Source organism: Panthera uncia, chromosome C2, assembly GCF_023721935.1.
Source record: "Panthera uncia isolate 11264 chromosome C2, Puncia_PCG_1.0, whole genome shotgun sequence".
NCBI lineage: Eukaryota > Metazoa > Chordata > Mammalia > Carnivora > Felidae > Panthera > Panthera uncia.
The window spans coordinates 13,593,501-13,605,890 of record NC_064810.1 but is presented as its reverse complement, the minus strand read 5'-3'; the positions used below and the strand labels follow the sequence as shown (position 1 = coordinate 13,605,890).

The following is a 12,390-nucleotide window of genomic DNA, read 5'->3' as shown; positions in this document are numbered from 1 at the left end:
AAAAGTGCTTAGCACCTCAGAGTTGCAGCCTTTGGGAAGAAGGGGCAGATGTTTCACCTGAAAAGGGGCCCGTTTTCAGGTACGCTCTCCAACCTTAGCATGCATTCCTTCCATTTCTTCTTCCTTTTCTATGAGAAGAAAAATGCAACTTTCAGTCTATGTGTCTCAAAAACAGGACAGCTGATCTCAGTGTTTTCTTTTCTCAACTCCAGAAGCTAGATTCTCTAAAATGTGTTTGAATCTTTTTCTGAATCTAGTAGCTCCTAGAAAATGATCAAAGTGTTGCATCTTCCTGGTTTCCAGATTACAATAGTAAAATTTTCCAGTGAAGAATCCCAGGATTGCTTGAGGAGCTCTTCTCACATTCCCACTGTGGAATACAAGTGAGAATGGGGACATTCATCCAGTAAAGTTCAATTAGGGTGGAAAAAAAGCGCCATATTTCAAAATGAATTCCACTTTCTTTTTTCTTTAAAAACAGAGTTCGTTGACCAAGAAAGATTTCAAAACGTTTTCTCTAATACCCCAACATGAAACTTGGATTGAGGTTTTCAGGGAATTACAGGGATCAAACAACTAGCCAAGGCTTGAGTTTCCAGGTTTCCCAAAGGCTCAAAACTCCCCCAGAGGCTAATTACTGTTTACTGCTGAGACCTTCCTCATTTTTCTTCCGTAACATTTTCCATCTTAAGAAGGGTGGTCCCATTCAGCTGAGGAGCATGGTGTCTGAGTGGCTGAATGGAATTACTACCAGTGGAAACTATGTTGCAAGAGGAGTTGATAAAGCAGCTGCAAGGCAAACCTTGGCTGTTTTTTCCATCCTCCCCAAGCAAAGTTAATTAGCATAGGGAAAATGACTAAGGTGTTGACGTCACCTCTTTCCAGTAGAAACTTACACTCTGTCTCTGTCTGCCTAAAAGCATGCAGGACTGGACTCAGGAATTTGCTGTCCAAACAGGATGCTCTAGAAGCGGTGCTTTTTTTTTCCCAGGGGGCTGGACTTCGGTGCTTTATAAGGGCCTGCTGGAGCGACAACCTCCAGCCTCTTGCAAGGGACCGTCACTTGGGGCTTGACTGCCTGAGTCGCTAGTGCTTTCGCCCTAAGAAAGCAAGATGCACTTTAGAAACTTCAACTACAGCTTTAGCTCCCTGATTGCCTGTGTGGCAAACAGTGATATCTTCAGCGAAAGTGAAACCAGGGTAAGGCTTCTAATATAATGTGATTTTTGAGAGGTTTCAAAGCACTGTGTTAATTGGAACTAGCAGCTGAAATATTTGCGGGGGTGTGATGTGGCTGTCTTGCGGGTTTGGGGGTTTTGAAATAAGTCCAAAATATTTGGTGCTTTATCAAACAAAGCTGTTGCCCGAGGGATTAACTGTGATGGAATGTTTAAAACTCTCAATATTTGACAACATCCAGGTCCCTTGACCAATCAGTAATGCAACGTTTTAACATGGTTTGTATTTTTCATTCTGTGTAGGTTGTAAGCAAACTTTTAGACGGAAGCTTTTTCTGGCCGTGAACAGAGCATTTCACTTTGACATCTAGAGATCAGAACAATGTAATTTTATCTTAGGAAATAAATATCGCAAAGCTATTTGTATGTCTGTGGTAATTACAAGGGCCTGTCCTCAAGTTTTCAGCTTCCTTTAGCTAGGGAAAATGCAGCCATAGCAAACAATAAAACTGGATAAATATCTTAAGTTTAAGTGTGGGGAAGCAGCTCTCATTGGTGGTAATCAGTATAATTAGTCATTGTAATCACCGTGCTTTTCTTCTTCATTCGATTAAGATGTAAGATTTCCATCAGTAGCTACCCAGCTGTCTAATTGATCTTTAACAATATTGTATATGAGTGAGTTCTGTGTGTTGTGTTTGGGGAGTGGTGTTCGCGCTATAGGCTTTAGAGCCCATGCCATATTGGGACATGTGAAAGATTTTTTTTTTTTTTTTAATCAAATTGAACTGCACGAGTGTGTATGATGCTTGAGAGCTAGGACTGTGGTTTCTGAACGAGATATCAGCACATTCTATGTGTGAAAATCCCACAAAAGCTACGTATTTCATATTAGCCTTATGTGAGTAAAATCATTCTTTATTCAATCAAAGAGGGACAGCGTCCAGCAACTATAAGAGCTAGATCCCAGCTGTCAGAACAAATAAGATTATTTTTTTAGGAGAATGGCGTCATAGTGATGTGGATTTAACAGACTCTGTGCTTTTCTCTTGTGGTCTGGTCCTGAGCCCTGACTTGTATTCTAAAAATATTCCTCAAAGTCATCTCCCCTAAATTCTGAATCATAACTCCAAAACTAAACAGTGGGTCACAATGCCTATTGATGAGGTCATGCAAAATTCCAAATATATATGCACAGACCCTGCGCCAGAAACTTGCTTGAGCTCCCGCTGGAGAGAGGTGGGGAAAACGTCCGCCAGCAGCCAGATGAAATCCTCTGGGAAGCATCTGCTGTGTAACATTTTTCTCATTCTTTGCCTCTGCAAAACCCCTCAGAGGTTTTCATAAACGAAAGCAAAGCCACGGGATTCAGAGAGAGAAAGTTGGTGAGTTGTTACCACCCCCACCCTTGGAACAACCTGCCTGGTGCGCACGGGCTGACCGCCCCCGCCCCCGCGCTGGAACACAAGTCCTGTCCTGCCCGTGAAGCCTCTTGCGCCTGGAAGTCCCATGCCCTTGCCTCTCTCTAGCACTGAACATTCTTGAAAATGTTCTCTCTTGTAAGGCGTCCCCTCTCCCCTCTGCAGAAACTGCTTTCCGCAGGTTTCCAAGGTACTTGGTGCGCCCCGCCCGCCTCCTCCTCGACCTCGGTCCCCTTTGTAGAAGGCGCGCCCCTCCCCCAATGGGACCCTCAGCCGGCCCTTTCTGCCTTGCGCAGACTTCCCACCACCTGTCCTTCCTGTTCAGTCTGGAAGAAAAGGCTCGGAGGGTAGGACGCCTCACCGTCCATACAATCTTTCTGGAAGTTTTGACTGTCTATCAACTCGGTCTCTGGTTGGAGCCTTGAGACCTCGCTGTGGTCTCCCATCTCGCCCCACACCCTCCCGCAAAAGCCACCACCCTAGGACCCAGCCCAGCAGGGGACTCTCCACACAGCTTCTCCCAGAAAGCTGATGAGCTCCTTCCTGAATCTAAGCCTAACACCCTTGGACTTGGGCATTTCCATCCTAAGAACTCATGCTGTTTTGTAATTTTCACTAGGTGTTGTAACACTAGAGCTAGAAATATACATACATTGTAGCCCGCATGCAGAAATGGATCCATTTGTGGGAGGCAAACCGTAAGAGACTCTTAACTGCAGAGAACAAACTGAGGGTTTGCTGGAGGGGAGCAGGGCGGGGGATGGGCTAAATGGGTGCTGGGCATAAAGGAGGTCACTTGTTGGGACGAGCACTGGGTGGGGATGAGCACTGGGTGGGGGTTCTACTCCTGAAACCAATACTACTCTGTATGTTAACTAGCTTGAATTTAAATAAGTAAAAAAAATTTTTGAAAGGAAAGAAAGAAGTGGGTCCATTGGCAGTACATTAATTTTTAAACCAGTATTATTTTAGAGAGTTAAAAAGTAACAGACTCAGTGGGAAAATAATAGGGAGATTTCTTTTTAAACCTCTTCCTTTACACTGAGAAATGCAGGGTTTCTTATTAACTTCATTGTTTCCCAATGCAGTAAAATTAAAAAGAAAAAAATTTTTAATGTTTATTATTTGAGAGAGAGAGACAGAGAGAGACAGAGAGCAAGCAGGGGAGGGGCAGAGAGAGAGGGAGACACAGAATCAGAAGCAGGCTCCAGACTCTGAGCTGCCAGCACAGAGCCTGACTCGGGGCTCAAACCCACAGACCACGAGATCATGACCTGAGCTGAAGTCGGCTGCTTAACCGACTGAGCCACCCAGGTGCCCCTCCCCCAGTGTTTTTTTTTTTTTTTTCCAAATGAGTTCCAGTGTTTTTAAGCCCTAAAGAAACATCTGATATACACAGCCACTCCCTGTGTTGAGCAGTTGGGGTGGGAGTTCACTAGGCCTGGGAAGGTTGTTGGACATAAGGAATTGTTTGGGGGGGGGGGGGGGGGGCAAATTACCAAGCTGGACATCCTTGGAATGTCCTCCTTTCCTACTTTCAAAAGAATATTTCTGCCACTGGTAATTGTTTTGCTGACTGAATGAATTTAAGAAATCCTACATTCTAACTTTCTGAGAAAATCACCTGTATTAGAATTTAAAGGGGCCAAAAGCAAATCTTCCTTGAAGGGGTAAGGCTGGCTTTTCTTGTCTAAGAAAGAAGTTGGGTGTTCTCGAAATGACACGAATAATTCCCTTCCTCAAGTGGAAATGCGATGTAGTCGGCAGGACTCCTATGCGGGTATATTTTAACTCCTTTTATTTTTGTTATTACTTTTCAGGCCAAATTTGAATCCCTCTTTAGGACATATGACAAGGATATCACCTTTCAGTATTTTAAGAGCTTCAAACGGGTCAGAATAAACTTCAGCAACCCCTTATCTGCGGCGGATGCCAGACTCCAGCTGCATAAGACTGAATTTCTTGGAAAGGAAATGAAATTATATTTTGCCCAGGTGAGTTGAATGCAGTGACACACCTGCTTCTCCCTCTCACCCTTTTTAAAAGTAGCTTAGACATTGATTATGTTATACATTGATTTTTTTTTAATGCATACGCATTTCAATTGCAATGTTGGAATTAAAAGTATATCCTGGGGGCGCCTGGGTGGCTCAGACAGTTAAGCGTCCGACTTCAACTCAGGTCATGATCTCACGGTTCATGGGTTTGGGCCCCGCGTCCGGCTCTGTGCTGACAGCTCAGAGCCTGGAACCTGCTTCAGATTCCCTGTCTCCCTCTCTCTGCCCCTCCTCTGCTCACACTCTCTCTCCTTGAAAATAAACATTAAAAAAAAAAATTTGTTAAGTAGATCTTATTCTGTACCCTTCCTTTTTCACTGTGTATCATCCGTGATCATTCTACCACAACATTAAAATGTGTTTAATAAGATCATTTCCAGGTACGTAATATTCTACCATATAGATATTTCAGACATATTTAAGCAGTCTTTACTGTCAGACATTTATCTTGTTTTCCAATGTTTCACTATCACAGATAAACCTGCAGTGAACATTGTTACATCTCCACCCTTTTTTTAAGCATGTTTATTTTGTCATTTAAATGACAAAAGCAACACGGATTAACTGAAACAATCCAAGTACGGTACAGAAGTCCCTAAAGTAAATAGATAGATACATTTCTCCACTCCCCCTTCAAAGCCATGGCCTCACATAACCACCTTTGAAAATCTAGTGTGAATCCTCACACACTTTCCCCTTCACATATACAAACACACAAGTGCATGAGTATGAGTTAATTTGCTTGCACAAAAAAAAAAAAAGGAATTACTACAGCCTTCTCTTTTACTTAGCAGTGTATCATGGACAGCCTTTCTGGTCAACGTGCCCGGCTGGGTTGATTAAAAACTCTTAAGAATTCATTTTGAGGAAGGCAAAATTCATACTCTAAATTTTGAATGTCCCGCCTATTTAAGAAAACATCAACATGGGGTGCCTGGGTGGCTCAGTCGGTTGAGTGCCGGACTCTTGACTTCAGCTCAGGTCATGATCTCACAGTTTTGAGATCGAGCCCCGTGTTGGATTCTGCACTGAATGTGGAGCCTGCTTGGGATTCTCTCTCTATGTTCCTCTCCCGCTTGCACGCTCTCTCTCTCTCACTCTCTCAAAATAAAAAAGAAGAGGGAGGGAGAGGAAGAGAGAGGAAGGAAGGAAGGAAGGGAGGAAAGAGAGAGAGAGAAAGAAAAAGAAAGAAAGAGAAAGAAAAAGAAAAAGAAAAGAAAGAAAAGAGAAAGAGAAAGGAAAGAAAGAAAGAAAGAAAAAAAGAGAAAGAGAAAGAAAGAAAGAAAGAAAGAAAGAAAAGAAAGAAATCAAACAACAGCATGTGTTTAAAAGCAAGCGACCTCCAAAATGGCCCTTGACCTTGGGATGAGTAGAGCTGGGAGAACCTTTCCTGCTCATTCAGGAGGGTGGTAGTTAAGAGTACAAGGCTGTGGGCGTGGCTAGTCTAACACTCTAAGATTTGTGCAGCATGTTTCCAGGACCTGGCTCAAGGGTTAGGGCTACTGACTTGTTTCAGACCAAGAGCAGACCTGAGCGGGGCCTCACTCTGTGCAGGTTCTCAGCAGCACCGAGCCTCCCTCGGTGGAGAACCAGCCTTCTGCCAAGTGCGGGCAGCCGCGTGGGCACAAGGCTGCCAGGCCTGGCTGGAAAAGAAAAAAAAAAAAAAGAGTTAACCAGACAGGTAGCAAACGCGAAGAAAGCCTCCTGGTGGCAGGAGTCCCAGCCCCGGGTCGCTCTCGAAGGGCTGTGAATGGGTTTGCCGTTTCTCTTGCTCACCACCCTTCTGGTTCTCCCCCACCCTCCAGACCTTCAATGATAAGGTGACCCATTTTCAAGGCAGCTCACAAAGTTCTATATGCTGTTGCATCTGGGGTCCAACAGGTTGGCCGTGGAAGGGGAAGGAGCTTCTCAGGTGCAGTTTTCTGGTTACGGCTCGTCCCCACGGGGGCTCTGAGCTCCCCAGGCCAGTAGAGGAGCGGAACCTGTGGAGACACTTCCTGACCCTGGGAGGAGGCCACCTTGCAGGCCCTTCAAGTATAAATTAGAGCTAGGATGCGCTGCCCCCTGGTGGCGGAGCAAAGCACGGGTTTTTGACCTTGGCTCTTTAGAATGACTTTGTCCTTCCACTTTTTCTGATTATTAAAGTAAATGCACGCTCAGTGTGAAAATTTGGCGGGGGGGGGGGGGGGAGTGGGAGATTAAAATACAAATAAAACCCAAACTGGTAAGATTTTGATACAACATCTTTCTGGGCAGCCCTCTAACTGCACGGAGAGGACTTCTAAGCCCAGACTAGAACCATGGGTTATCGTTTCATGCTATTTTTTAGTTTTTTTTAATTTAATTTAACTTTTTTAGGTTTACATCCCAGTTCATTAGCATACAGTGCAATAATGATTTCAGGAGTAGAATCCAGTGTTTCATCCCCTACGCACCACACCCAGTGCTCATCCCAACAAGTTCCTCCTCGATGCCCCCTGTCCATTTAGCCCATCCACCCAGCCACAACCCCTCCAGCAGCCCTCAGTTGGAGTCTCTTATGTTTTGTCCCCCTCCCTATTTTTATATTATTTTTGCTTCCCTTCCCCTATGTTCATCTCTTTTGTATCTTAAATTCCACATATTCAGTCTTATGATACTCGTCTGTCTTTAACTAATTTCACTTAGCATAATACCCTCTAGTTCCATCCACGTTGCAAATGGCAAGATTTCATTCTTTTTGATTGCCGATATGTACATACATACATACCGCATCTTCATCCATTCATCAGTTGATGAATGACATTTGGGCTCTCTCCATACTTTGGCTATTGTCGATAGGGCTGCTATAAACATGGGGGTGCATGTGTCCCTTCGAAACAGCACACCTGTATCCCTTGGATAAATGCCTTGTAGTGCAATTGCTGGATTGTAGGGTAGTTCTATTTTGAATTTTTTGAGGAACCTCCATGCTATTTTCCAGAGGGGCTGCACCAGTTCGCATTCTCAAGATAGTATATATATATTTTTTTAATCTCCTGGCAGGTGGATCTTTTTTTTCCTTCTTTGCTTTTGGCATCTGATTTGGAACCGCAGAGGAAGGGAATTGCGGGGTACCACCGGGTGGGCGGGGGCCCTGGGACCCCAGCCCCACTTTGCCCTCCCAGAGGCTGTATCATCTTAGAGCTGTCGCTTAGCCTCTTGGAGCCTCTGTTCTGCCTTTGTGACCTGAGGAGCTAGAAGAAATGGCTGAGATCCCTGTGGCGTCAGCAACAGTGCTTTACTTGGTCCATTTCTACTACGACGCTACTCCTTTTCCACCAATCTCGGTCCGTGGTGATTCCTGGCAGTCCCTGTGCCTGTGGGTCCCAGTCCTGGGAGGGCGCTCTGACCATGCTTGTGCCGTCACCCCTTTGCCTTCTCCATACGGACTGGGTCACGAGCCCCCTCCGGAACCGCATGCGTTCTGCCGCCCAGACGTAGGCTTGTCCTTTTGCGCCTGTCCTCCACAAGCTGTCACTGAGCGCTGCCGCCTCGCTTGGGTTCTGTCCTCCAGAAACCATGCGCCTGTATTTTTTTCTCTCCGCAGACGTTACACATAGGAAGTTCCCACCTGGCCCCCCCGAATCCGGACAAGCAGTTTCTGATCTCTCCTCCTGCCTCGCCGCCCGTTGGTTGGAAACAAGTGGAAGACGCTACTCCTGTCATAAATTATGATCTGTTATACGCTATCTCCAAGCTAGGGCCAGGTAAGCGGTGCTCTTGGGTGGGAGCAGGGAGACAGATGGGCAGAGGTGGCGTTCACGGGCCCAGACGGAGATGCTCACCTGCCTCAGGGAGCGCCTCCCCCCACTGTGGCCCCCCCGCGTGTTTTGTGAATGGTTTCTAGTTGTTTTCATCTGCGACTGTAACTCAGGTTGCTGGGGACACGCACACCTGCCTGCCTCTGGCCTCATTCCTTAGCGGGTCATGGGTACCAAGCACCGTGACCCCTCGTTGCCAGCGTCACGGGAATCCTTCCCGTCACCCACTGAGCACCAGCCCCAGGCCCTGTCACTCCAGGATGAGCAATTAGACTTGGAAAGGGAAAACAAACCACCCTACACGTTAGAAATTTCATCTTTAGTCAAGGTGGTTGGTCTGATTCTCACCTGCTCCTTTGAATGTTCAAGGGAACCGTAGGGCGTAGTGAAGAAAGGGCCCCAGTCATGCACGCCCCCTCTTGGCCCCATTGGGGTGCTCCCCAGCTGAGAGAGAAGAGTCTTCAGTCCTCCGATGGGACGAACGTGTGCGTGTTCGGGGAGATAACAGGTGCTCTGGCCTCAGTCTTCTTCTCCATACAGTGGGTATTACCCAGCGGAGCTGTGAGCCATACTTTGAGACCGTTGTGTAGAAAGCACTTCAAAACGTGCCTGGCCCATAGGCTGCGCCCAACACATGATTTTTGGAAACAATCCGATGTTGGTGGTTCCTGTCCTACCTGCTGGGTTTGGGGTGAGCGAGCGGGCAGGTTCGTGAGGATGTCTTAGGGTGAAGCAGTTTGAGCTCCTGCCCTGTCCACAGAGCAAACAAATACTGAGACCATTTCTTCTGGACCAGAAATCTGATGATACTCCTTTGGATTGAGGGGTTTATTTCACGGACCATCAGCAGTTTCGTGCTGAAAAGATCACATTTCTGAACACACTGCCCCCAGCAGAAATCGCCTCCGTGGGAGAAAGCTAGAATCCCACTACTCACTGCTGATGGTGGTGTCAAGGTCAAGGTGGACCTGGCCAGTCCAAGGAAGCACGAGCTCCTGGCTGAGGTGCCTTAGCCGAGCTGAGGGCTGGAGTCTGCCGGGACGCTAGACAAGAGAAGAAATGGGTCCTCCAGCTGGGGGAGGTGACAGACTCCTCCAAAGGCAAGGAGTGCTGCTGAAGGCAGTCCTCCCCACTCCAGAACCTACCCCTCCTTTCTGATTTGAGAAGCCCTTTCAGAAAACAGACATAATCCAATCCATTCGCCCTTAGTTTACGTGACAGTGAGCTGGAACCAGATCTCATACTGGGCCGTGCTTTGCTGCCCGAAGGATTGCAAAGAGTTTGCAAATGTGGCCCTACACTGAGGCTTTCTGGACCCTGGCTGATGGGCAGGTAGATAAGGACCCTGACCGGACGGCTCTGATCTTGTGACCCTCCACCTCAATTCCCTCCCTGACAGAACTGAGGCTCGCTCACCTTTTCAGATGCAATTGCCATGAACGTTCCAGATAGAGAACAGGCAATTTCCTTTCTTATGAGGAAAAGTGCCTTCTGTGTTCAGAGGCGTCCCCAAAGCAGCGGGGGGCGGGAAGGTCTGGAATCCGGCTGGGGAAGAACACACAGAGCTTGAAGGAAAACCCACCTCTGCACCCCGAGGGGGCGGAGCCAGCCGAAGCAAACCGCCCTCCCCCACCTGCTTAAATCGTAGCATTTCTACTACTCCCCGCTTCCCACCAGTCAGGATCCGCGCCCTATTTGTCAACATTAGTAAAACCAGGTGACACTTAACGGGCCTGTGGACCATGCAGCAGGTCCCAGGCACTTAGCTTGTACTTACCTGAGCAGCTCTGTGAGGTCAGTGCCATAATTATCCCGTTTCTCGGAGGAGGCCGTGGAGGGTCACAGGAATGCGAGGGGACGTGCCTTCGCACGGGCTCCAGGTCCTGAGTGGAGGGAATCAGAGGCCACGTGTGGGCCCCCCTTGTGGCCTGTCTCCAGTGCGAACCGCCTCGGTGGGAGCCTCAAGAGGGAGGCTCATGGGGTGCCTGGGTGGCTCAGTTGGTTAACCATCCAACTCTTGATTTCTTTTTTTTTTTTTTCTTCATAATGTTTACTTATTTTTGAGAGGGAGGGAGAGACAGAGTGCAAGCAGGGGAGGGGCAGAGAGAGAGGGAGACACGGAATCGGAAGCAGTTCTCCAGGCTCCGAGCTGTCAGCACAGAGCCCAACGAGGGGCTCGAACTCACGGATCGTGAGATCATGACCTGAGCCGAAGTCTGACGCTCAACCCCCTGTGCCACCCAGGTGCCCCCCGACTCTTGATTTCTGCTTGGGTTATGATCTCACAGTTCATGAGTTCTCTCTCTCTCTCTCTCTCTGTCTCAAAATAAATAAATAAACTTAAAAAAGACGGAAGCTCTCGATGTCCTTTCCTAACGCGTTTTATTCGTGCACTGTCTCCCCAAACACATCGCACCACAATGGGGAAGCCATCTGGGTATTTTAGGAGGCCTGGTGGACACGTTAAGTGTCATTAAAAAATATCCTCCTTCCGTTGCTTTCATATGCCTGGATTCAGTGTTTGAAAGCAGAATAATATATAACGGTGACTCTGTGTGTGTGTGTGTATGTGTGTGTAATTTTTTTTTTTTTTCCCCACTAGAACCACCAAAGAAATACCAATCCAGAGCATATCTGGCTGTGTCCCTCGGTCCCCATTGAACGTCCGCAGAAGCCAGGCCGAGCAGACCCATACATGCTCTTCCGTTTGCTTTTGTTTCTTGGCTCTCCGGTCCTTGCCCGAGTTACCCTGCAGTTCTCTTCTTTCCCCAGGGGAAAAGTATGAATTGCACGCAGCGACCGACACCACCCCCAGCGTGGTGGTCCACGTCTGTGAGAGCGATCAGGAGAACGAGGAGGAGGAGGAGACGGAAAGAATGAAGAGACCCAAACCAAAAATTATCCAGACCAGAAGGCCAGAGTATACGCCTCTCCACTTAAGCTGAACTGGCGCCCGGAGGAAGAAGTATTCCGAATCACACTCACGGAGAGGAATCTTTTTCTGTGCAAGTGGCCGCTCACGACTGGGGAGGTGGCAGCCGTGATCGCTGCGGCAGAAATTCCAGTTCGCGTTGCTCAGAAGAGAATCAAGGCTTTGTCCTCTGGTTCTAATGCTGGGCATACGTCAATGTTCATGGCTTCCGGGAATGTCCTGGGCCAATCACTGAAGTTTAAGGTGATCGCACGAGGACATTTGGGCACGTCTCGAGAAAACCGATAACCGATCGTGTTTTGTACTTGTTCTTTTCTGGTAGGTTCTGTCTTTTGTCAAGGGCGGCTTGATCCCTGGGTGTGGGGAGAACCTTCTGTTTCCAACCAGCCCAATGGGCAGACTCTCTCTACTGGTAGGAAAAGGCACCGCGAAGCCACAAAGCGTCCGGTGCAGAAAGGCTGTGGAAACAACAATGCAATGTGGGAATTGTAGTGTTTCATTTTTCTCCCCATCACGTTCTAATGTTTGTGCATGTATATTACGGATTTTCAGAACTAACCTCTGTTTGTGTATAGTTATGCCATTGTTGTGTTACATCTTTTGGGAAGATAGGAAAGCTTGAACAACCGATCACCTTTCCAGATTCATGATTTCTCTGCGACAGCACTCACACGTGGAATGCACCTGGAATACGTTCATTCAGCATCCTATCCATTGCAACATAGCCCTTGTGCTTTGACAGAAGAAGTCGATCTGAAATTCCCACGTAGAGTTTCACCTCGTAAAGTGCAGAGAACAGCAGTTTCACTGCCAGCATTTAGTGGGTGAGAAATTTTAGGTTAGGTGTTTGGGGTCAGACATCGGTTCCATTTCTTTCTTTTCCGTGGTGGTTTGTACACATGAATCGTAGCCAAAATACCTTTCTGGGGAACCGTTGGTGGAGATAGTTGATTTTTGTTTTTTTAACCCCACTAAAACATCGAGATAAACCTGTAAATAAAGCCGATAGCATATTTTCAT

The 12,390-nt window shown here is 47.2% G+C and overlaps 1 protein-coding gene across 2 annotated transcripts; it reads left to right on the top strand.

Annotated features, from left to right (window-relative positions):
* Nucleotides 1–1,004: 1,004 nt before the first annotated feature.
* LOC125920781 (calcipressin-1) lies at nt 1,005–12,383 on the top strand. Of its 2 annotated transcripts, none has more exons than XM_049627944.1 (4): nt 1,005–1,200; nt 4,420–4,593; nt 8,225–8,384; nt 11,211–12,383. In XM_049627944.1, the coding sequence occupies exons 1-4, from the start codon at nt 1,114–1,116 to the stop codon at nt 11,381–11,383; spliced, it is 594 nt and encodes a 197-aa protein (XP_049483901.1). In that variant the 5' UTR covers nt 1,005–1,113; the 3' UTR covers nt 11,384–12,383. The 2 variants fall into 2 exon arrangements, with proteins under 2 accessions (XP_049483901.1, XP_049483902.1); XM_049627945.1 differs by having other exon boundaries at nt 1,112–2,563.
* Nucleotides 12,384–12,390: the final 7 nt, after the last annotated feature.

What these genes read in the sequence shown, in the direction of transcription:
- LOC125920781 (XM_049627944.1), top strand. Translation starts at nt 1,114, where the DNA reads ATGCACTTTAGAAACTTCAACTACAGCTTTAGCTCCCTGATTGCCTGT. An exon ending in TCAGCGAAAGTGAAACCAGG is followed by an intron (nt 1,201 to 4,419) that starts GTAAGGCTTCTA and finishes ATTACTTTTCAG; the next exon opens with GCCAAATTTGAATCCCTCTT. An exon ending in TATCTCCAAGCTAGGGCCAG is followed by an intron (nt 8,385 to 11,210) that starts GTAAGCGGTGCT and finishes TTCTTTCCCCAG; the next exon opens with GGGAAAAGTATGAATTGCAC.